Consider the following 26,052-nt stretch of genomic DNA (forward strand, 5'->3'; position numbering starts at 1 on the left):
GGAGATTTTTGTAGGTCTGTCATGAATGCACACCCTGACCAGCACATTCACCACTAGGGTTGCAGCGGTATACTATGGTATGAAAATTGACATAATATATTGTATTGAAAGTTTCAATTGAAATAAATTGTTTGTTCATTCCTTAAAGGGTCATTGTAACGGATGATATTTTCTGAGACTTATCAAGAAAATCTCATACCGTTGCAGCCCTTACAACATTAAAGCTACATATACAAAAAATATAAATACAAATTCAGAGGATGATATTCTTGAAAAGAAGCACAGATCTCTTCTACAAGATTTAAAACATATATCTTTGCTAATTGTCACGGCCTGAATCTTGTTTCTGGCTCACAAACATGGACAAAAATAAGAACCCACTTCTGTTATTTTGTTGATTTATTACAGAATTGTAAAATTAGTAAAAAAAAAACATCTAAACACGATTTAATAGCAAAATATATGAAGGTTAAACAGTAAGGCATGTACAGTAGCTCTCATTTGTAAACCATCAAATTGCTGTTTTTGGTATAAAGCAGCTGACTAACTCTTTTTTTCAAACTCAAAAGATAATTGTACAACTCAACTACATATCGTGTCAGTTAAAGTGCAAAGTTTTACAAAACAAAACCTGAACATTTCTACTGAAATAACACTACACATAATAATAATCCTAAGGAATGGAAATAACGCGCTGCTTTTCCCCTGATTTAAAGATATGGGCGCTCAGTGCACTCTTCTGTTTCCATACTGTAAAACAGTGGACATTAATTTCACCGGTACAGAAGTGATGAAGAGCAAAGGCGTGATTTTCTTGTTCAAATCTGTCCAGGCTGGGTCACAGTGTTCACGGCCGGCTGCATCACTTGATTCCTGCGACTGTTCAGTATGGCCTGAATGCTGAGTGTAAGCTATGGAGAGATACGATTGAAACATCAGAATGGCTATTTGTACATATACGCGCGCGCACACGCACACACACGCGCGCGCACACGCACACACACACGGAAAAATTACTCACTGTTTGTTGCTGTGCAAGTATGTCTCGATAAAAGGCCTGTCTGCGTTCCTTCTCCTTCTCGTCAAACCCTTTCCAGATCTCAGCTTTGGCCTTAATGGTGTCCTCGGGCAGCTCAGGATACTGATGACGCTGCAACATAAAAACATACATTTTTACACACAGAAGGTTCAAAGAATATTCTGGACAACTGATCCTAAACTATGCCATAAGATTGATATTGTGAGTCATTTGCATCATCAGTTATCTGCAAAGTATTGTGCTGTGATGCATTTTATCTACCCCATAGAAGGTTGATACGATATCGAAAAGTACCGAAGCTATAAAGAAAAAAAGAGATCAACTGTTGGTTTTTGTTCAGTTCCTTTTTCTATACCAGCACTGTGTGCAGGTTGTTAACAAAAAAGAAAAAAATATTTTGAGTGCCAAGGACTTCTTTTCTTTCTTTTATTTGCTGTGGTACTGAAAGTTATAGTGTTTTAATACTATTATTGTATTGAATATAATACATGAGAAAAAGAAGCAAATGCTGGCAATTATCTAGTAGATTAAACTTGGGAGGTGTTCAAATGTAACCTGACTCGCCAGATGAATTTCGTTCCCCCTGGCTTCACTCATCCATCTGGGATCTCTCAACTGGGAAGAGATTTCAGGAGGCTGAACAGAACAGCCGACATGGTTTCCACCAACAAAAGCCTTCAGAGCCGTTCTCTGCTCTTCTTTTAAAGAAGAACTATTCTCTAGATTGGACCACATGGATGAAACAGCAGCATCCATGTTAACGCCTGCTTCCTCGATGCGAGCCGCCACAGTTGTTTCGCTGCTACGTCACATTTATAAGAACCCTGCCCGGCGGTCCTGATTGGCCTGACCATTTTTTCTGAAATCCCTTTTCTATGGAGCGAATCCAGATGGTTGAGTGGAGCTAGGCGGAGACAAGACGGAAGCAAGGCGGAACGGAAGTCACATAGAGAGAGAGTCAGGTTAGTTCAAATGTGCTGTGAGCACTAAACACAGCGAGTAAAAAAAGGCTGCTAATCTGCTCTGTATCAGTGCTGAGCAAATTAGCTCTACTAGCCCCACCACTATCACTGAGTGTGAGAAAATGTAACCGTGATAATTCCACTTTAAGAATGAAAACGTAACAAGACCGTAATGAAAATCTACTTCAGAGCTATAAATCATCCCCTATGCAGAGGGCACCTTGACGCAATATATAATGCATCAAACAGATGATACAAGGTCGACATGTTATTTGAAAAACATATGTTAGGTATGTGACATGTTGATGATACCACTCACCACTTTGGACATGTAGTCTACAATGGTGGGAGAAGTCATCCTCTGCAATGACAGGAAGGCCTCCGATACATTTGCTCTGCTCTTGTTCAGCATTACCTGCAAAGACATTCTTTTAAGTGATGTGTTGTATAAACACAAAGCAGGTTTGAGAAAAGGTTTTACAAAACGATGTGTGTACCACTAGCTGTTCATTGGTCTGCGTATCCAAGGACTTCTGGCTCGAGCTGGGTGGAGCTCTGGAAGACTGGAAGACATATTTGATTACAGTAAGCATACAGTTATAATGGTAAAACCCTGTAAAGTTAAGGGCGTGCAGTTTCACTAGACAGAGCCCTGCTCGTGATAATTCATGCTTTGCGGGGAACAGCTCCTTACCTCGGCCTCATACTCAGCCCAGGCATCTTTGCGTTCTGCCTCACTGAGCTCCTCCTCTTGCTTATGGTCCAGCAGAGATTCATGCTCGTGGAAAGACACTATGTGGTCTTTACAGGTTTGTAAGAGCTGTGCCAGGACATTATCCTGAGACAGGACACAAAACAAAACGATACTGAAAATTCAACACATAAGCCTTTGTCTGACAGCCGGGTGCAACATTAACATGGCAAAAAACCTGAAAGTCACCTTTGGCATAACAGAGGTGCTTCTTTTGCTTTTCTTTTGTGAGTTTGGGTCGTCCAACAGGTCCGGCTCAAATGTGTAAAGTTCAGTCAGTTCAAACAAGGTAAAGTGCCTCTCAATCTGCTGCTGATCCACCACTCGATAGGACAAAGACTGCTTGGTCACCTGACGATCATAGATCTTCTCCTCCATGGTGCCCTGGAGATGGAAATTGATGAAATAATAAACAGAACTGAAAGGTTTATAGGTCCAGTAATAATACAGCAGACCCCGCAGATCCATGTTTATGACACAATTTCTTACTAAGCACAAATAAAACAAAACTTGTCAGTATTTCTCAAAAAAAAAAGCAAAGATTGGGGAAAGTCATAACAAAAAAAATAACATTTATGTAGCAGAAGAGTGTCTTTGCTCCTATTGCATTAATCAGTTAATCATCTTAAGGACCCTCAATCTGAATTAAGGTACATATTTCTGGTTAGGGTCCGTACAGGTGCTGGAAATCCTTCACACACTTACATTTTAGTGTGGTGTTTTCAAGGTTTGAAAAGTGCTTTGACATTGAATAAAGTGCTTTACACTGATTGAAATGTTATGTTTAAAACAACATATTTAGACATTGTCACATGAAAAATGACTTACAGATTATCAAAATAGTTGCTGATTATATTTCTGTCGATCTTTTAGTCAAAACCGCCATGCTCTAGCTACTAAGGGTCTCATATGCTCATTTTCAGGATCATACTTGTATTTTTAGGTTTCTACTAGAACATGTTTACATGATTAATGTTCAAAAAACACATTTTTCTCATGCTGTCTGTGTGAATACACCTGTATTCACCTTCACTCTGAAACACTCAGTTCTAGCACCTATCTCTTTATAACACCCTCCCAAAAAGCCCAGTCTGCTCTGATTTGTCAGCGTTTCCGGCTCTTATACATCTCCACTCTCTGAGTCGCTGCACCATCACTGCAGCCGGGGAATGACTGTGATGGCACTTTCTACCTACATATAATCTTGACATCACAACCTGACGGCGCATTTAAAGTCAGTTTCTGCAGACAGGCTGTGTGCATTTCTCTGTGGATTGAGAGTTTTGATACTTTCACAGTATTTACCGTATACACCACCTCGACCTGCTTTATAGAAAAACAAAACATGGAAAACCCACTTTTCACAATATGGGACTTTTTAATGAAAACCAGCGAGCTTACCTGAGCAAGGAAGCGGTACACGAACACTTGTTTCAGCTGACCGAAGCGGTACACCCTGTATATGCTCTGTATATCATAGGAGGGATTCCATGAGGCGTCAAAGATGATGACCCTGTTGGCAGCAACGAGGTTGATGCCAAGTGAGCCAGCTCTCGTTGAGATGAGAAACAATCGGCCACTGAAATAAACATCAATACAATACTATAAGAAGAGAAACTTTGTCATGACAGAGTGAAACATTCTGTGTGGATCTTATTCCAGTATCCATAATAGAGAAGTTGAAATAACAGTCAGATGATCTGTACCGAGCATTGGCGGCATTATTGAACTGATCTGCCCATTTCTTCCTTAACGGAGCAGTGGTGGAACCATCAAGACGATAGTAATCGACGTTTTTAATCCAGCTGCCAGCTGTGAGAACAATGAAGCACAGAAATAAGTACCATCAAGGCGGACACTTCCTCAATGAATTCATATTTTGTTTGCTATTAACTGAATACCTTTGAATGCCATAGGGTTTCTGGCATGGTGGGAAGCCTTGAGGAAATCCTCAATCAGGTCTAAAGAGATTAACGACTGACTGAACACCAGCCTAAAAATGCACAAATGGATTCGCTTAGATGTGAGAATCAGTCAGCATGTTGATACAGAGCTCAAATTATTTCTGTGTTTGAATTTGCTTCAGGTTAGAAAAGAAACATACACTTTATCGTTCAGGTCCTCCGCCATTCTGAGGATCTCAAACAAGAGCACCATCTTGCCTGAGTGCTCGATGACTTTGGCGTCCTCTCCAGACACCATATTCTTGTACCAGCACTCCTCTAGGCTCTGAGAACTCGAGCTGGTGGTTGCATTCTGTCCTACACAGAATATAACACGTGATAAACGGTGTTAGTGTCAAGCTAAAGGGTTGGAGAGTTAGTGACAAAAGGAGCTCTATTACCTCCCACTGCTGGAGCGCCTGAAGTGGACTCATCATCAATGACCACTATATCGCTGTCACCGTTCCCTTTTTGTCCCCAGTTCTCTCTCAGTCCACTACATCAGGCAAACAAAGTGTATCAAAAAGTATATACATAAAGTCAAATTCAGAATGTCCGTTTATGTGAAACAGAGTGGCTTCAAATAGTACACATACCCCTCTTTATTTACCCACATTCTGCTGATGCATTGTCTGATACCAATCTAAACAATTCCTTATTTTTGGAAGGCTTTGCACATTTATTTATCTAAAATTACAGGAATACATAGTTTAACTGACTGAGTATGGCTTTCCAAAGCACATGAAAGTATATGTTGATAACCACTAGATGTGCAGAAGATTTAATGAATGAAACGAGGAAACAACAAGAGGAGGTGATAAGTTGTCTTACCGCTCAGTCACAGGGGGCTCTGCATTTCTCAGCAGAGCTGCCGCTTTACTTTTCTTCTTCTTTCCTAAATATCTCTGTGACGACAATCCAGTTAAGTGTTAATTAACATGTTAAAGACTTTACATTATGTTAGACTACTAAGAAATCAACATGGTTTTTTTAACCTTGTTTTTTTTGCTGATGTAGTTGAGCTGAAGGCACCAGGGATGAGTCCAGATTCGGCCGAGCACCTGAAAGTCCTTGAACAGGTTCGCTCCGATCCTCCCATTGGTTCTGTTGGTCATGGAGCCCATGCCTGGAAAAACAAACAGGCATCCACTTGAGATGGTTAAACATCTGTGAATTTGAATGAAATCTCTCCGTACCACACCATCGCTGACTTTGACTTCCTTTTCTCATCAGCTGATGGTGATCATATCTCAGCCAGGTGGCGGTTCATTTGACTCAGGTGGTTTTTCTTCAGATAGTCTGCTTTGTTTGGGATGGTGTGTGAGCTCATTTGAAAGGAAAAAACAACCAAACTCTGGTCCTCCTGAAAATGTGGGTCTTGGTTCCCTACAAGCACACTTGATTTGGTTGACTTTAGGTGAGAACGTGATCTGACACCATTATAGAAAAGTGAACCAAAAAAACATGCATACTGCTCATTTAGTAATTGATTAATCAATGTGTAAATGATTATTAGATTAGACCGATTTTAATTAAAAATTGTATTCTATAATGACGTCTAAGTAAAAGGTCAAATATATACTTGTTAATTTTACTAATTGGCAATATAAATGTAAATAAATTAAAAATCCATAAGTTATTATGACCATACGTAACGCCGCCATAAGGATCGTCTCATCCTGCGGTACCCTCTCACTCATCTCATTCGAAGATGAAATGCTCGACAACTGTCAGCGAGTTTCACTCAGATATTATCCAAAAGATGAGCAACCGTGTTGACCGTGTTACGTTTGTTTGCAATGTTCGGTGTGCAATTCAAAGTGCTTTACAGGGTGATAGAAAAATACAGCAAAGATAAAAGATTTACAATTTAAAAAGTGCAGAAGTACAGGTAGTGATAGAAGAGACACAAAATTTTAAAAATACGCAAGTGCAGTTAAAATTTAAAATAGACAAAGTGCAGTGTGAATGTCGAGGATAAAACCTATTGAAAAATTCAACAACATGACGACAACAAATTCAACTAACCTTCAACCAATCTACATTCCTTACAGTAAAAATGGGAAGACAGATTCTTACCGGTGAAGTGATCCAGGTAGTAGCGATACAACTTATACTGTTGTGGGGAAACCCGCACTGCCAGCACATACTCGTGTTTCGGAGGCAGAAACTGAGTCAACTCGGAGTAATCTCTTCTCTAAGAAAAAGATGAACAGTGTTGTGAGAGCTGGAATACAAAACAACCGCACGTGTCAATACACAGACACAGTGGTTTTGACTTCTTTTACCTGCACACATCCGACCAACATTGCGTGAAGTACATGTGCTCGCTTCTTCATGATTCGCACGTCTCTTGCTGTGGAGTCAGCACACTGGCCGTTCTGTATGGGGTTGATGAAGCGGTTTCTGAATTCGCCCAGTGAGCCCAGTAGATTCTTCTTGATGAAGTTGACCATGCAGTGGTCTGTGGAAACCAAATATGGTGTAACGATATAAAGAGTTCATTTCCAAAGTTAAACCATGTTAAACATCATCATCACCGTGTTTTCCATCATCAACGTGTTTTCAATCTGCAATCACTGCGTCTTCGATCCTAAACGTTGCCCGTTTCTTTGTGCTTCCAAAGAGCTTGAGCAGCACATCTTGAAACCCCAATCTGCTTTGAAATCTTTGTTTTGAGAGAGTTTGCTGTTGCTTTATAACTACTATGAGTCTTGTTGCTGTGCTCAGTCTTGCAATGGTGTATAACCTGTGACATGAAACTGTCTTCCACAACCTCACCTCAGTAGCCTAAAACTTCTGCACAGTACTGTATATAAAAAAAATAAGGAAAGGCAGTGAAATGTAAACGCATCATCAGGCTCAACTGCATATTACTGCACATCCAGTTTAAAATGGGCTGACTTCCAACAATTAATGTTATTGCCATAATTTAAATGTATCAATATGAGTAATAGAATAACATCATAATTCTCTCATAATATGTCCTGTCAAGCATGGCGTGATCCCATGGCAATATGTAATATAACGCAGTGGTGAAGACTTACACTCAGTCAGGTTGTTTTGGAGTGGCGTACCAGTTAGCACCACTCTCCGTTGGGTCCTGATGTCATTCATAGCTTTGGAGATATTGGATGCTTCGTTTCGCAAGATGTGCCCCTCATCACAAACCACAAAGTCTGGACCTGAAAAAAAGAAAAAAAGAAAAAGAAAATCACAGGAGAGAAGACGGCTACAGTTCAGAACAGTTTAAACACAACACATTTGACTACTATCATGCCATAACTAAGTTACAGTACCTGGATTCACCAGTATTCTCTTGAACTCTTTCTTGGACTGCTCGTCACTGATTCTCTTTGCTAGTGACATGATGCGGTACATTTCATACCCCATTATCATGACACCTCCATCTCTCTGCCACCTCTGCAGAGCCCTGATTCGCTCTGTAGGATGCTTTATTGTAGTCAGTTCTGTAACCTGCAACATATTCACCACATTAGGAAGTGAGTTTGTACACATAAGGCAAAGCGTGAAGCAAAAAGCACCTGCAGCACAAAACTGTGTATTTCCCATTTATGATTTTGCTTACTTTTACTTTATCCTGTCCCATATCGTTTTGCCATTTCTCGAACTCGTTGACCCAGTTGAGGATAGTATTAAGTGGACACACAACCAGGGCCGTTCTGAATTTCAGGTTCTTTGACAGCAGCACCGTGTGGAGGAAAGTTACCACCTAAAAGAATAACACGGCTATGAATATGAAGCACAAACAATACAACATTCTTGTATTTGAAGATGGCTGATGTAAGTTGATGCTCACACATCATTAACTTTGGATGGTTGAACATCTGGGAATTTGAATGAAATCTCTACATATAACTTCATTACTGACCTACTCATCATTAACTTAAGGGTGCAATTGGTGATTATGTGCAACTAGGAATATCTAAAAACTACTTAAAAATGTTTTTGTACAAAGCCACCAATAATATTGGCGGTGAATATGTGTCACCTGCAGAGTCTTTCCCAGGCCCATGCAGTGTGCCAGAATACAGCCTGACCCAGGAGAGGAGTTGGCCTTCTTCACAGACTCGCAACAACTGTTCCAAATGAACTGGACTCCTGATGAAGAATAAAGAATAAAGAATACATAGCAGGTCAGTTTTGTCTGAATGAAAAAAAGGGACTAGAAATATGCAGATAATTAATAGCAACATTAATCAGCATTAATAGCCCAGTTCTATACCCATAACAATCTAACAGGCGTGTCAAAATGTTCTCATTTAAATCAACCGGTAACCAACAGTTCTTCGAGATATTTGTGGATTCAGCCTCAACTGTATTAACAAATTAAGTCCTCGTCAGTGTGAGTGCAAAGAGAAGCACAAACTAACCGTCCACCTGGTGAGGCTTCAAACTGGTCACCAGGTTCCTGTGCACCTGAACAAGAGGCTGCTTGGTCTCCTCATCCTGATCCAGGATCAGCTTGGTGGTGATGGGACACACCACTTGAGACAGCTCATCCTCTATAACAGTAATCTGGAAAACAACGCAGACAGTCAGGGTTTTGTCTGTTCACTCCTCCACTTGGAAATACTCCAAACTAATAACACGTCCTAAAAAAAAGAGACTACTGTCAGCAACAAAGCTTTCACATACTGTGTTTATTGTTAATCAAGAGGGATACAGCATCTAATGAGCCGGTCCTTCTGCAGAAATGTGTTAGAGTACTGTAAATATCCAGTGGTCATCGACACAGTGTAGTTTAATGGTCGGTTTGACGTGTTGTATAGTCCCTACCTCTCTCATGTCCTCCATCTGTTGTTCCCTATATGCCAACCGTTTGCATCTCTCCTCCTCCTCTCTGAGGGCTTCCTGGGTCTCAGCACGGAGGTTCTCATCTTCAATGATTTTGCGGATCTTTTTGCGTCCTTTTGGGGTGCCTTTATAGTCGCTGTTCTCTTCGTCTGTATCCTCTTTATCACTCTGCTCAAATACAGAAAGATCCAACAAGCAATATGAGCATTAGACACCCGAGCAAACTCCCAAGTTTAAGGTAAGATGAGCAGATGCAGATAAGAATGATAAACGACTTAGTTATAACATCGACCGCTACCTTTTCACTGTTAGAGTCCGACAACCAAATGCAGGCCACTTGTTTCTTCTGTTCGTAACTATGTGGTGCCTCCTTCACTTTGCTGGAGCTAAATGGAGGAGAATCACAATTAAAAATGAACCCGGTACATAGTATATGCCAAAGTTTGTGTGCGCAAGCATTACAGGCAGACAATTTAATACTTTTCTTTCAGTCAGCAAAATGTAGTCAAATATTACCTTAAACCTTGATCTGATTTGTACTGCTTATTTCATCATTTCCTGACTGTAAATGATTTTGGCTTCTATTAGAGGAACGTGCACTGAATTTGCTCAGTCAGTGTACAGCAGGGGTGCACACAATATCACAAACACCAGTAGAGTCTAAACCAATGTGATTTTAAATTAGCTCATGAATGAATCCAAATTTGAATCATATTTGAAAATTGACATTATATAAGATTAAAAGATCATGTTATATTGAAATGCATTCCTATTACTGTATATTATCCAGGTGTTCATGGTGTGTGCGCCCCTCTATTATACGTATCTGGAACAAAAGTCTGCTGCAACTCTTGGTTCTTTAAATCAACACTGAAGACTCTTCTGTTTGCTGCTGCCCTTCAGTAAACAATACAATTTATGAATTGCTCATGCAGCACTGTAACTTATATTCCTTTGATATTCTTGGTTTTAAATTTATTGTATTTTTTTAATATTTCATCTGCTTGTTCTCAATTTTGTAATTTTATATCTGAATGTCATTTTATTTATGTCCCTTTCCAATGCTTTTAATGTTTTTGTGAAGCACTTCGAATGACCTTGTTATTCCAAGGTGTTATACAAATAAACGTGCCTTGACAGTGTAACTTTTAAAAGAAGATGCAACACATTCATTCTCTTACAAATGCAACACTGAATTGATAAGCATTGAAACCCACCCTTGCTCAATTCAACACACTTTTGCACTTTTGTGGAGTCACAATGCATTCTCCTCTGTTAAGAAAACTCCAGTGACCAGTGATTTGAGATATTGTTGCATAACAGACATCCCTGAGTCAGTGTTCACTTGAGCTACGTTTACCGTTTTGGATGTCATCAACGGCAGCTGAAATTAATGTACCTTTTGAGTCCCACTTCATCGGCCTCATCCTCTGATTGACTCAGCTCTTCACTCATCCCAAGAGCTTCCGGCTCTGACTCGTTACCGTCACCATCACCTTCACAGAAATCAAAATCAGACGTTAGAGCAAAACAGTTCCTATGCCGACAGCTCAGTTTCTAATATCAGACGTGTCCTTACAGCTCAGGTGTTTACTGCTGGCTCTCCGCTTGTTCTCCTCCTTCCCTGCTTCACCCTCTGCCGAGGCCTTGTCACTTGTTCCCTCATCTAAGGTTAATTTGTGCTGGAGAAGATGGTGTCTGGAGTTGGGCCCATCAGACGTGGTGTCAGATGTTTCTGAAGTCAAGTCTTCCCCTGCAGCAGAGAAATATCCTATCATTTTTCTGCTCTTATAATCCAAAAAATGTGTCAATTAGTCCTCACTTTGGTTGTAAAGTACAAATATGAAATTCCACGATTGATGAATAAGAGTAAAACTGGAAAAGAATAATTGAGATGCACAAGCAGACAGCTAAAAATGTGACTTGAAAAAAATACTTACCAGTTTCATCCGCTTCATTGTCTCGTTTGTCCTTCTCACCCTCCGACTCAGAGTCATCCTCCTGCGATTCATCAGAAGAGATATCTTCGCCCGAGGAGTAGTTTGCTTTGATTTGGGCCAATAGCATGTTCTTTGCGATTCTTTTAAAAGTAGAAAAAAGGAAAAGGTACCTGAAGTTCATTTCATGATCAGTAACATTGTCTTCAGCTGGATATTGTGAAACCTTTAAGGCCAAATCACAATCAAGTGTGATTGACAGTTGGACTTCAATATTTAACAAAACACATTACTCGATGCTTAGGTGCCAACAGTCCTTGAGATGAGATTTGGATTATAAATATGATTGGATATATTTATGGAGTCACTTCTGTTCAATCCGCATTACGTTTTTATAATAAAGTACTGAAATGACGAACCAATATAAAGATTTGCTCGTCAAGGCACAGACTACTTAAAGGTAAGTGCCACAACACTGGAAGACATACGTTTAAAATAATAGCAGAAAAAATGATACGGAGACATTTTTAAGAGAAAGAATTTATTACAACAATTATTCTTCACAGAAAAAAAACAAAAAGACATATTCTTTGTTTTATCTCCTTTGGGAAAAGAGGAGGGATCCTTACTACTTTTTTTCTCCTACTATGTTTTTTGCTTGCTTGAGTCTGACAGACACTTGAGTGGCAGCTCGCAGTTAAAGCGCTACAGGCTCTTTGAACAAATACAGAGCTGACAGGAAGGCGACATCCAGTTTATATTTTGTTAAAGAGAAAAAAACGATGTGGGACACAAAAACACCAAATTACATAAAAAATCTGTACATAAACATTTACTCAGAATGAAATGTGATGTCAGCTGTTTTAAATCCATGTATACTCCAGTGGAGCATAAAGTTTTAAAAAAAATCAGATCATACACATAATCGGATACGGTTCATGGCATACATGATGTTTTTACACTGTAAAAAGTTTATGGTTTTAATACCATATCGTGTTTTAAAAAGTATTTAGTATGTGCAATTAGCTACCCTCTTAAACCCCTTCTATATCTGCATGTGTTCAAGGTGCTAACACAGACAGGGCAGACTTGAAATCACACATGATAACCAAGAGTCAAACAGCTCACATGGGTCTGGCGCAAGTTCATCCAATCACTGGTCAATTGTCCATCCAGCATTCACCCTTTCCCACAAAGCAACCTGCATCAGTACACACACAGATCCGATGCTGATCTCAAAGTGTGGTCGTCAACGAAGTTCACTGGAGACAGGACAACCGCCACGTTCACTGACATTAAAATCCAATGTTTATTGTAAAAGACGCATTTATAGTATAGCAATGCCAGACGTCAGCAGCAGTAACAAGCCAGAGCATTAGATCTCATTTGACATGCTTCCACTGGGAAAAGGGACGAAACAGAAAAACACTGAAGAAAATTAACATACTGCCACACATGAATTTAGCATTATCGCCATTGATATTCGCATGCTGTGTGGATTTCAATGGATTAACACAGTACTTTTCATGTTTTAGCCCACCAACTACAAACAATGTAAACTTTACATTTCTGCTGACCATTTTTATAAATATAAAGTTGTGCTATCACTACAACCGACATCAGACTTCTGAAGGAAAAAAACGGTGCCAATCGAGGCTACAATATCCCAGGTTTAAGAGATTGTCGCCTAACAGCACTGCATTCACTGCTGTGCTGTCAGAAAATCCGACCTGGAAAAAACATGAGAAACAAACATTGATGTCATTAAAAGGCACAGTGAAGGCATGTGAATTTGGTCGCTTTTTGCATTATAATAGTTGTTGTTTCACAGCCCACTCTCAATTCTCAGATATACAATGTTCCTATTGACATTTTAAAGCACTGACCCGAAGGCTTTTGGACACAAATTGTTTTTTTGTTTTTTTCTCCATTACTTCAGAAAAACGCAACAGCCGGTTCACCTGTCAAGCAGGGTTTAAGTCTCTTCATGTTTAAATACGGTAAAAATTAATTCTTCCATTTTAAAAGCTTCAGTATGCTTTAGAAAATGGTCAGCAGTAATGTATACTCTGTTTATAGAAAGTGGGGTAAAACACACAAAAAGACTGGTGTGGCTCTGATGAACACTGCCGACAAAGAGGACAGTAAATCTATTTTTTTAGATCATCTGAAAAGGTTTTTTTAAACGTTATCCGTCCGTGCTTTGAATATGGACGCATCAAATAACCTGATTAAGTGTTCCCTTATGGTGCCCATTTTTTCCAGTTAGAGCTGCTTTCTGAACGAACACACACACACGCACAACTGCTCACACACATGAATGGCAGAAAGGTTTTTCATTACTTTTTTGGCACTATAAAAAAGTTCATTTGTGGATGCAGGTGATTTTCTTGATTAATGGCTGCATCTTTTAAACGTTTTGCATGGAGAAGACTATCTGGGTCAGAATATTTCACATGACCTCGATTTTGACGCCATGATCTCCACATAAACCCTGTGCTGTTCCTCAGGGCTTGGCCTGGAGCAGCAGCAACAAAATTGCATCCACTTCCATTGTAGTGGTGTCAGGTATCTCAAGAGAAATATCTCAAAACAGCAGATATTTTCCAGCATATGTGCATGGTTTGATGCAGCTAGAGGCACAGTAGTAGAAACATATGCCTTTGTAATTTGATTGAGCCAACCCATTAAGAAAATGGGAAAGCAGCACCATTGTTTGTTTGTTTTTGCTTGTATATTTCAGTCAGCGTCTTTTTGTGCAAAAGTCAATGTTACCAAGCTCCAAACACTTTGACCAGGTTCATTTGTATTTCAAATATTATAACACTAAAAGATACAGATAAGACCTACGGTCACTGCTGCAAATGAGGGTCAAGGCAATAAAAGCAGCAATATGATAATACCATTGATCGGCAGGAAAGCTGAACAACAGCTCCAGCCATCGCAACCCAAATATTTAGAATGGGACGAATATTATCTGGTTATTGAGATCATTTGAGGAAACGGCACTTGGGTCTCGTGTTTATGACTTTAAAAAGTCAATGAAGCCAGAAATCCACTGAATGTGTCAGATGCATGCTAATTGCATGCAAATGGTATAAATGAGAACTCGATGCATCCAATGCGTGTAAACCCGCCCTGAACTACAGCAGGTGTGACTGTCAGCAGCCTAGCAGGACTGTAATTTGTAGCATCTAGAACTGCACTAATAAACCTTTTGGAAAATGCAATATTCTCAAGTTCAGAGCGACAGTAGTAGCTTACATGTGAACTAGTTACAAAAGAAAATGGTATTCATCATGGTAACCAAGTGTAAATACCACAGCCTTGATGTTAATGCCTACACTGCAAATCTCCATTTAACATTCAAATAGGAAATGTCAGTTGACATACTACTCAAATCGTAGCTATTGCAACTGGCCTCTAACATTGGTGTCTGCCATGACTTGCATATTATAAAATTAAAAAAAATAAAAATAGTGAAAAACAAATGTAACAATTGTTTTTGATGTTTTGGACGAGGCTTTGGGTGTTTATTACCAGAAACATTTTCTAGGCTTACAACTCTTCCAATGTTGTGTCAGCTGGACAGAGAGAGTAGCCCTATAACAAATCCTGAGATTTACAGAGGTCCACGATACCATCATTAGTCTTTTTCAAAACAAGAAAAATAAATCAAACTCTGAAATAATGTGAAATAACACTGGCATCAAATAAAAACCTGTTCATGAACACTCAGCAATAAGTGAAGCTCAACAGAAAAATGACTTAATATACTTTGTGGCTATAGAATTAACAGAAACAGGACGGCATTTGACTTTTGTGCCTGAAAGAACTCAAAAGCTGAACAACACAAGCTCAAAGCACATTCACAGAGCCAGGTACATTATATCAGATATCTTAACAATACGTTTTCCACTTTATCATGACGGCAAAATTAAATCCCCCTAATTGTGACTCATGCAATATTATGTTTAAAGCATAGTATCAGTAAAAAGATTTAAAGGTGAAGTATAAAAGTTTTATATGTGTTTATAACTTTAGGTTGATTGGAAAAAAAGATACTTAATTTACATAATAATTTGTGCATATAATATGTCAAACTTCATACTTCACTTGTAAATAAAGTAAACAATGGTGCTCAATGGCGGACAACAGTGTATTCTGTAATAACACAGAAGAGTAGACTGAAGTTAAAAATAACTTCTGAAGGCAAAACAACTATCATTCATTGGTGATTTCTTCAAGGGGAAAAATGTTTTACCCTTTGTATCAGCATTGTATGTGGAAATACAATAATATTAATAATAAAATCTTTAATAAAATCTTAAAGTTAAATGTCATTTTTTTGGATACCAGGTTGCCACCTTAATAAACAAATAGGCATTCTATGCGTGTTCTGTATTAAGCAATAAAATGTAACTTAAAAGAAGCCGACAAGCACAGTGCGGTGCTTATCATTCACAAGCCGGTAAAGGCAGATTCAGTCTCAGTGTATCATCATTTGGCGCATGTGCTTCACAGTGTACCACTAGAATTTGTACTTGATTGCTGAAGCTCTACTGCAGCTACGTTTTGGTCTTTTTTGACTAGACCGCAACTTAGTCTTAATGACATGGGTGTTGCTAGATTTTGCACAGAGTCGGGGTTTCCCAGTTGCCTTTCTTCCACACCTAGGTTGTTGTACAAACTCTACATCCGGGCTTTTTGAACCATACCTATTTTCTGGATCATCATCATCTTCTGCTGCCCACGAGGGCCCAGACTGCTCCTCATCTCCTGCAGAAACAAAAATTAAAGGAAAGATAAATTAAGAAATAACATCCTTATCGAAGAACAGGTGAACGGTAAGCTACATAACACTGACATGCCAAGAGATATTTTAACTTGTCATAGCAGGAAACGCACAGGTGGAACTCAATTACAGCCCTTTTACACACTCACAATTGTGAAAGCTTTCAATTTCAATTATCGAAATCCAAAGCAGGATCAGCGATTCCCATATTATAAATACACTCTTTAAACTTGACCATATGGTACTATATATATATATAGATATATATATATCAAAGAGAGTCAAAAACAATGTCAAAGTCGTTCAGCCCTACTAGTATTCTACTTCGAAGAACCATTGGCAAAATACACTTTAGATCTAGATATATAATAGTAAATATAAGACTCACCCGATGATTGGTGGAATGCTGCTGCCCCCATTAAGGCCACATCTTCAGTGATTAGCTTCATCTTCTGATCACTTCCTTCACTGCTAGAGTCGTCGTCGTCATCATCATCGTCGTCGTCGTCGTCGTCATCATCTTCATCTTCACTTGATGAGGACGACTCCTCCATTGCTTTCTGATTAGACTTGGACTTCGCCTTTCCAGCCTGTATCCTACCCTGCTTTCTAGCCATGCCTCTATCTTCTCTTTTGACAAGGTGGGATTTCCCTATTGGCCTCAGCGTATTCAAGTGTTGTACTTTCTTCTGCGATTCTTGATCATCACTAGAGGAGTCTGTCCCATTTTCCCTTCGAGATTTTACTCTCCTGTTACTGGAGTCGGACTCAGACGAACGGTCCAGCATTTTGCGTTTGCAGCGCATCTCGGGTGAGATCGGGGTGTTCTTGGTGAGCCAAAACAAACATTTCTTGGTCACCTTCCCACCACCATTCTCATCACTCTGGGGTTCATCGGAGCTCTGTGTCATAGCTGCTCGCTCAAGCAGAGCTGCGGGGACTTCATCTGAGTCGGAGTCATCTCTTGCTCTGCTCAGACTTTGTTCTTCAGTGTTTTTGGCCGGTACAGTGCTGGAGGTTTTCTCAGGGTCAGAGTCACTGTCACTGTCTGCTGCTGAACAAGATTTTTTAGCTTTGACGTCACTTGGTCGACGCAAAGGAGTTGTCTTCACGCGGGGGGATCGTCTATTGCCTTGTTCCTCTTCTGGGTATAGCGATGTGCTAGAGTTGTCATTGCTCATTTTGCTTTCAGCTTTAGCGCCTACAACACCTGTCTCTTCATCTTCTGACACATCCTTTCCGTCGGATTTCTGATCGTTCGTTTGGCTGTCCTCCTCCATCTTCGGGGTATCATCGGAGGATGGCTCCTGCTCCACTGGTACAGGTGTAAGTTTTACTACTAGTTTTTTAGTCATGTTTAACCCACTTTCACAAGGCTCCATGCCAATCATCTGTCTGGCTTCAGGTGAATCTGAATTGATGTTTTCTCCAGGGCAGACATGTGCTGTTCGCCCGCCCGTGAAGCCCTTGGAGTCAGAGTCAGAACTGATTAAATGTTCAGCCGCCAGCTTCTGCAAGTCACTCAAGCACCTTTCATCAGCGATATCTGTGTCTGATACAGGCTGTTTCTCAAAGTCATCACTAAAGAACTTTTCCCAGCAGCTCAGGACATCCAAGTCACTGAATTCTTCCTTAAGGCTATCCTCAAGGGCTGCAAGGGATTTTCGCAAACCTTTAATTACTGTCAAAAAAGAGTTCAGGTACAGACTGCGTACAGCAGTTGTTTGTTTCTTCGCTGTCACAGTATGAATGAAATTGACAAATGTCCGGTTCAAGATGTTTGTTGAGTCCACTAAATGTTTGGCTTTTTTTGTGACATCCTTGGAAATCTGTAGTGTGTTATAGTTGAACACTACATTGCCATCCATACCAATGTGATCCCATTTATCCAAAGGAATGTTTTGTGGTAAGTGTTGCATAACACGGTAAAGTTCAGATTTCTCCGGCTCTACTCGGTTCTTTCTGCGCTGCTGACACCACAGATGCCCCATGTTCTCAAGGACACTGTCACAGGCCACCACCAAGTCAAAAAGGGGCTCTGGGCTGCACATATAGCAGTACCATTGGCTCTCCAAGATGCCAGATAGCTCCTTTCTTCCCAAATTTCTTAGAATACACTTCTTACAGAACGCATTACTACAGAAGTCACAACAGATCAAGTTGCCTCCTTCAGCACACCATCTGTAAGGGGGAAAAAAGACAAAATAAATGTTGATAAAAGCTTAGTACAAAGATGAGTTAGGTGTTTATACTTCAGTTAAAATAATAAACCCAACAAGTCCTACCTGCATTGCTCATCCATCCCATCTCCATCCTTACTGATGTCATCACTTTGGTAATACTTGTAGCAAGACTGACAAAACCAAAACATTTATGTATTTATTTATACAACGTTCCAGTCGAAACATCCTTCATCCTTTTACCGTATAGCCGATAAATACATGGGAGTTGCCTCAATCAACAATGAGAGGACAACAGAGGACTAAGACAGAAACAGAAACTAGTGATGTTGTTAACATACACAATTATGAGCTGTGTAAAAGGCAAGGTGCTCTAAAGTGTCTCCTTAACATTAGTGTCCCTTTGTTCATATAAACTATATAGAAACTCCAGCTTTTACATCTTGGTAAAAGCATACATTTAGGTATGTTTCCCAAGGTTTCTGATTTTTGCTTTTGATCAACATTATGATAAATACAAAGTTCACAGAAAAATAAGGATTTGTTTCTGACACCAACATAAGCAGACTCACCTTACAAATAAGTACTTTAAGAGCTGGATGTCGATAGAAGGAATCTCTCTGGAAGTGGTTGACTTGTCGGCCACATGCAGTGCAACTGACGATTCCCATGTGTTCAACTCCTATGAAAGCACACCACTGTCATTAGCAACAAATAGGTTATAATAACAGCCAGCTTAGATGTTCATGAGCAAGACCAGTGGTTAAAATACAAAGCCATGATGTACAAAGTAAAGACAAGTTTTTTTTTTTTACAAAGTCAGAGTATCAGTGATCTCTCTCACATCAGGAGAATGATCAAGCCGTCTTCAGCTTGCTTTGACCACTGGATGAGTGTGATTCTTTTTGTTTAATTTAAAGAAATGGCTGCCTGAGTAATCATGAAATGATGTGCAGAGTTATGATCATATCAACCAGCAGTGACTGACCTCCACGTCTTCTTGAAAAGTCTTTGCGCAGTACACCTGACTTCCGGCTGCGAAACTCAGGACCCCTGAAGTCATCTCTTCCATTACCAACTGATTCTGGCCTAACCAGCACGGTGCCTGTAAACAAAACATACCACCAATAACCTGGAGTTTATAAAAGAGTGTTATAAAGACTTACCTACTGGCCCCAGTACCAGCTTAAGATACTTAAGAGCTCAGCAAAGACAATGGTCACAACTCTTAGCGGCCGGTAGATGAAGTGTTATAGCCTAAGGCATCCCCCAAAATGTCCACAACCAGTTCTGATCTAAGACTGCACTTGAACAGCGATCCATAAGATTGCATTATTTGCACTGCAATTTACGTGTTTGAGTGAATAAGGGAACTACAATAGAAATTAAGACCTACCTGTTATGACTGCTACATTCCATTCTGTGAAAACTGGGTTTTTCTCATCACACAATGTCATTCATCGTTTCACTCCCTACCATTATCTCTGTGACCTTACCTTGGACCATCATTACTTCCATCAGTGCCCCTTTCTTATCCATCTACTCTCATGTCACAGGAATGAACCGAACATTGATATACAGCATTTTCATTAGAATCAACTCACTATTAGATCAAGCCACTAGAATGATCAGATTCGAACCACACAGCAATTATGATAAGACTATTCCACAACACTACCTTTTGGCAATCTTGTGACATCGAGGGGACCATTCACGTTGACAGGTAATTCGACGTCCTCACTTGCACTTGAGTCCCCAGATTCATCCAGTCCAGAGTGCTTTATGACAACAGATGGTTTTCTGCAACATCGGTGGAGCAGAAAAAATGTAAGTCCCAGAGCAAAGCAACGTTCCCCACAGGTCGGCAGTGTACTTGGAAAGTGGAAAAGGAGGAAGTGGGATACCAATGTTTTTTTAAGTATAAACCAAGTAGAGGCTGATGGCGCTACAAAAACATAATCATCGTTCAATCTGAATCAAAAATTGTTTCCCTTGGTTTGAGCACGCGGGGTGCTCGTAAATGCATTACATTCACTTCAGTTCAACATGCAGTAGTTTCATGAGTTGCATTAAATATTTGGGTATTAAATCTGGACTGTTTCATACCACTGTGATTTTTTTATGCTTAGAGGATAAATTATACACAAACTCACCTCCTTGAGTATTTGGTGTCCATTCTTGCCTAAGAAGCAAAACAGTGTATTAGTCTAGTTGTCACCAGTAATCAGTGTCCCTTTTGGTGCTGAAACCATGACAGTGATGTCCCTAAGGGGAATGCTACATCAGAAGCCAGTGCCTTGTTTATGCAAACAATTTCAGTCTAGCAGACTGAGTCTTGTGAATAAATCTTTAGGATAGAACAATATCACTTTCCTGGAATAGTGAATGAATAAAAAGCATGGATAACTATACACTCCAGTGAGTAGGATTATTTTTCATAGATTAGAAACTATTCATTGGATAGTTGGAAGAAACTAGGGCTGGGCGATGCGGCCAAAATCGATGCAATTTATGACAAAAGCTCTTCACTTCAATTTGTACCTGCTTTATTGGTTATTTGAAAGTGCTGTTATTAAACACCAAATGTGACGTAATGAAGAGAAGCAAAGAAAAAAAAAACATTTTGTGTGACGCTGTTATACATGTTTATTTATACATGGGTCCAAATGTTTGCTGGATCCGTTAAAAAAATACTGGTTACACCAATGTACAAAAACTTGAAACTAAATATATGACATAACACCAAGAATGTTCTGTTACCTCGTTTGCAGCATGATGTGTTGAGTTTCCCACAGAACACCTCCTGTTCACCAGACCTGTAAATGGAAGATCCATACAATTTGTTTTTTCAAGCATCTAAATATGACAAGAATTTTTCCAGCACTCATGATTAATCAAAAGCTGTACCAGCATCCTCCGAGGCTGGTGTGCCATTGCTGTCCTCAACAGTAGAATGAGCCAAGTACTCGTGCAGTTTGTGGACTAATACATTCAGTTTGCCGGTGCTGCAGTCAAGGAGAAAAGAACATGGTCACGTAAAACTTGATAGTCAGAAGTGGCTAACTGGTCGATCACATTGTTGGTTAAAAGCCTGCTTATTAGACTTTGTAGGGATTATATATTAATTGAATCGACTGTTTATTGTACAAGTCAAGATACTACTAAACTTTAACTGGCCAATACAGTAGTAGTAGTATACACCCATTTAGCTTAGACTATGGAAAGAAAATAGCATATTTCACAAAGCACTATGTTTCAGCTTTCGAGAAAGAGAGATGAATGAAACCTGACATGACTGTCTCATTTTCAAAGCCTCCTCCTCATGCAGCCAAGCAATGCAGCTTTCGACCTACTTTGCAGGTCACAACCTAAACTTTAAATCGGTCTCCAAAGGCTCTCCATATCCCACACTCTATTGTGGATGTGTAGTAATCCATCATGTGTTGCAGTGAAACATCACAACTCGTCAGAAAGTTGGATATTGTGAGTTCACATTGGGACGTGGTGTAAAATAACTTTACTTCAGGACATCTGTAATATAAATGGCCAAATGTGCATGGGATTAAGGAATCCGTGTATTCTACCAGAAGTGGGAGGGGTTACTTATCAATTATCGCAGAGTTCTTCAAGCGTGTCCATGCTCAAAAAAAAGAAGAAGAAACTACATATTAACGGGATACGACAGAATATCTACATACATTTTACAGAGGGTCGTATTTGGACGAGATTAGTATTACCTGAGTTATTTTTTCAGAACAGTCTTACAAAAGGCAAGCAGCAGCGTGGTTACCAGTGGCAGCAGTTTTTTTTTTAAATAAATTGCACCAAACCTAGCAAATATTTCAGGAATAGTGACAATTATGGTTTTGGAAATGGCTGTGGCAAATTGACTCGCTAGCACCACCTAGAATCAATTGACGTACATTAACTAAAACCAGCAGGCATATAACACTCTCCCAGACAAACAAAAGAGCCTCCAGGAGCCATATTGTACAGTCAACAGGAAGTTGGCCATTTTGAATTTTGTGGCTATTTTAAGAGATTTACACGTTTCATACTTTTACGAACTCCTCCCAGAGATTTAACACGATCAAATTCATAATCAGACATCACAACGTAAAGGCATGTCTTATCAAACGATGCTCGGCATTAGAGTTTTCGCTGCACCCCGTGGCCCAGGCAAAAAAGTAAGGCATTTTTATCTTATAGCATGTGCAGTGGAATTGGAGCTGCGCTGTTGGAGGGCTCTAGCAGATGGCGCTACAATCAAAGTGATGGTTTCTGCTCAGGTGTTTGGGTACATTTGGGAAGTTTCTTTTTCTCTTTCTATGATAGTGCGCCTGGTCTTCCAAATCGGTCTGTATCTTTTCATTTAAAGCAACCCACTTCAAAATTGAGAAAGTATCATCTAAAGACATGCCTGTTCAAACAATACTGAGCACTTTTTCCCTATATTGCACCCTGCAGCCTAGGCTTGGCACCGAAGCTAGGCCTTTTGCTATCAAACACAAACTCACTCCAACTACAACATACAGTGTCCAGTCACCACCAAATGTCCCATGCATGCCATTATTGACCAACATTCACACCCTGATATGACAAACTTCATGATTTTACATAAAAATTTAGCATGTGATCTAGCGCCCCACAGTGGACGCGGGAAGTGCTGCAAAAAATTTCAATAGATCAACTGTGGCTAACGCCCGATGGTCACAGGAGAGCACGGCCACGCCTACCCGAGTCTGGCTGGCGACCCCCTGAAACTCTCTGCAAAAATGTGTTTGATAAATACAAAACATGGTTAACTGTATATTAATAATAATAGTAATAATAAGTTTATTTGCACTTTTTGCAGACAAGGTCACATTATAAAATTGTTAAACTACATCCCAAAGAGTAAAATGAGCCAGCAAAAATAAACAACTGCAAACAAAATTAAAAGTAAATTAATAAACAGATTTAAATGAGAACGTGTGTGACGTTTTCCATTGAGCCTTGCTGCAAATTGTGATGCGACCCGACCACTAGCTGGCGCTGTTATGAACAATTCGCAATAATTAGTCGGATTTGAGGTCAGTCGGCCACAGGCAGGCGCTTTTGAGTCATTTGTAAATTGTGTCAAACCGCTATGTAATGTAACGTTTTCTTGGGGGAGGACCCCAAACCCCGCGCATAGCAGCATCACAGTCATGTTAGCTATCCTGAATGAAGCAATAGCTACGAACAAAATAGCTAACGTTAGCATTAACGTTGCCTCTGAAAGGTCAAGAAAACGCCTTTTTAGTCACATGACCTAAACGTTACATGCTGTGGTAGCCACGCTTACAATAGTTAATTAAAGTTAGCAGCTAACTTAACTAGAATTATCGTTTTCTAAGGTGTCACTCTAGCTAGCTGTTAGCTGCCACAGCTAGCTAGTTGCTATGCTAGCTCGCTATTATACTCTCCAATACACAACCGCGGTCCAGTCCGCAGTCTTACCTGAACGTCGCTGCAGCCATGATGCGAAATCGTTCAAGTCCTTACACCTTCATGACACCAGAATATTCTGGTTAAAACATGGCGTTCAGTTTGCACTCTGCATCCCTTTGAAACTTAAAAGAGAGGCAAAAACAAGAGTATAACCACTGTACGGTGGCTTTCTCTTCCTTCAGTGTTTTTAACGCGCTTAGTTTACATTGTTGACGTATTGCGCATGAGCGCCACCTGCTGCCCTGGAATAGGGATTACATAATTACTCTAACTGTTCCTTTCCTGCTTCTTTCATGAAAACATCTGGTCTGGTCTAACATGATCCTACCAAGGCTTGCTGAATCAGTGACTTCTTTAAAATCCCTTATTAAAACACATTTTTATAGACTTGCTTTTATGTGATGTTGTCTTTTTATTTGTGTTATTTTACTTATTTTTTATTGTATGGTCTTTTACTGTCTTTTTACCTTATCACCTGCTAATTTAGTTTTTCTTTTTATTCATTAGTCGTTTTTACTGTTTGTAAAGGCGTCTTATCGTTTTTCTAGACTTGTTGATGTGTATATATGGATTTTCTTCTATTTGTTTACAGCTTTGACTAGTTTTAGTGTGTTTGCGCTAAAATGTATCCTAAAAGCTATCAATGTTTCCCTCCCCCTCTCCAAAAGATAAACAAAACTATGGTACATCATGTCAGTTAAGTTCATGCTTAATATACTCACCTATAATAGGGTAAATTATTGCATATCCATCTCCTTCAGTTGAGCTCTCATCATCTCAACATGTCTCATATTTCATGCAACATATTTCCCTGACTGCTCGTGTCATTGTGACTTATTCTTTGTGTATAAACATGCTTTTTTTTTTTTTTTAATTTGGAACAAATGGCCTCCCTGCAGTTCTCTAGTCCTGCAACAACGCTCCAGCAGCTACCAAGCTCCTCTCTTGTGGAACCAACTCCCAAGTGTTATTCAGGAGGCAGACACTGTCCCCATATTTAAGAGTAAACTTAAAACTTTTTGATAAAGCTTACAGCTAGGGCTTACAAGCCCTCAGCTATGTTGTTGTTGTTATTCTTAAAGCTGAGTTTGTTCAGCTTAATGATGCAGCTATAAGCCTAGTCTGCCGTGGGATAATACTTTTCCTAATACTCTGACCTTCTCTCCTCTCTGTCTGTGTCATTCATGTCTCATCAATGCATGTTATTAATTCAACTTCTTCCCCGGAGATGTTTGTGCTTTGTCATCTCGCAGGTCTCTGCTGATGGTGGTGGTGCCTGCTGCCGTGGTCCTGTGTGTAGGTCTCTGCTGATGGTGGTGGTGCCTGCTACCGTGGTCCTGTGCAGGTCTCTGCTGATGGTCGTGGTGCCTGCTGCCTTGGTTCTGTGTATCAGGTCCCTGCTGATGGTGGTGGTGCCTACTGCCGTGGTCCTGTATGCTGGTCTCTGCTGATGCTGGTGGTGCCTGTTGCCGTGGTCCTGTGGTCCTGTGTGCAGGTCTCTGCTGATGGTGTCGGTGCCTGCTGCCGTGGTCCTGTGTGTAGGTCTCTGCTGATTATGGTGCTGCCTGCTGTCATGGTCCTGTGTGCTGGTCTCTGCTGATGTTGATGGTGCCTTCTGCCCTGGTCCTGTGTGCAGGTCTCTGCTGATCGTGGTGGTGCCTGCTGCCGTGGTCCTGCATGACGCTTCCTGCTACTTCTATAACTATTAGTCATTTAAACTGTCACTAGTCTTATAAATTATAAAATTTGTAGCCATAAAAACACCATCAGTGGTATGTCTGGCTGATTGTAGCTGCTATTGCTATAGCTGCTACATGATCCCAAACATGATCAATGATGAATTGATCATGTTTGTCATAATTATTATCATTTTCATGTTCTGTCGCCTTGGATGAGCGTGTTCCTGCTGTTCTGCTGTGTAGACTGCCATAACATGTGGGTCATGTTCACATTACTATAGATACTGTTATAGTTCCTGTTACTCTTTGGCTGCTTGCATCTCTGGAAGTGTGTCAGTCTCTCTGTCTTTTGTCTATCTTTGTCTTTCTCTCTTTCTCTCTCCTTTTCTTCCTCCCCAAACGGTCAAGACAGATGGCCGTCCTCCACAGAACTGGGTCTGTCCGACGTTCCTGCCTGTGTTAGGGAAGGTTTTTTG

The 26,052-nt window shown here is 40.1% G+C and overlaps 1 protein-coding gene across 1 annotated transcript; it reads right to left on the reverse strand.

Moving 5' to 3' along the window:
• Window positions 1–525: 525 nt before the first annotated feature.
• On the reverse strand, window positions 526–24,058 carry LOC310956770 (transcriptional regulator ATRX-like). Its single transcript, XM_083927136.1, has 35 exons — window positions 23,907–24,058; window positions 21,333–21,430; window positions 21,186–21,241; window positions 20,579–20,607; window positions 20,104–20,225; window positions 19,414–19,530; window positions 18,998–19,107; window positions 18,531–18,598; window positions 16,634–18,426; window positions 16,169–16,229; window positions 11,454–11,593; window positions 11,093–11,266; window positions 10,913–11,009; window positions 9,812–9,899; window positions 9,496–9,681; window positions 9,090–9,234; window positions 8,708–8,817; window positions 8,285–8,428; window positions 7,995–8,172; window positions 7,743–7,880; window positions 6,984–7,159; window positions 6,775–6,892; window positions 5,691–5,821; window positions 5,527–5,600; window positions 5,097–5,191; window positions 4,857–5,013; window positions 4,654–4,745; window positions 4,459–4,564; window positions 4,154–4,331; window positions 2,942–3,136; window positions 2,696–2,839; window positions 2,499–2,564; window positions 2,321–2,416; window positions 1,022–1,150; window positions 526–911 (listed from the first exon to the last, which is right to left on the reverse strand). Exons 1-35 carry the CDS (start codon window positions 23,924–23,926, stop codon window positions 819–821), a joined length of 5,724 nt encoding a protein of 1,907 aa, XP_083783262.1. The 5' UTR covers window positions 23,927–24,058; the 3' UTR covers window positions 526–818.
• Window positions 24,059–26,052: the final 1,994 nt, after the last annotated feature.

This window comes from Echiichthys vipera, assembly GCF_963691815.1.
Source record: "Echiichthys vipera genome assembly, chromosome: 14".
In the NCBI taxonomy this organism is placed as follows: domain Eukaryota; kingdom Metazoa; phylum Chordata; class Actinopteri; order Perciformes; family Trachinidae; genus Echiichthys; species Echiichthys vipera.

What these genes read in the sequence shown, in the direction of transcription:
- LOC310956770 (XM_083927136.1), bottom strand. Translation starts at nt 23,926, where the DNA reads ATGGCTGCAGCGACGTTCAG. An exon ending in ACATCAGCAAAAAAAACAAG is followed by an intron (nt 5,601 to 5,690) that starts GTTAAAAAAACC and finishes TTGTCGTCACAG; the next exon opens with AGATATTTAGGAAAGAAGAA. An exon ending in GCACCTCTGTTATGCCAAAG is followed by an intron (nt 2,840 to 2,941) that starts GTGACTTTCAGG and finishes GTCCTGTCTCAG; the next exon opens with GATAATGTCCTGGCACAGCT.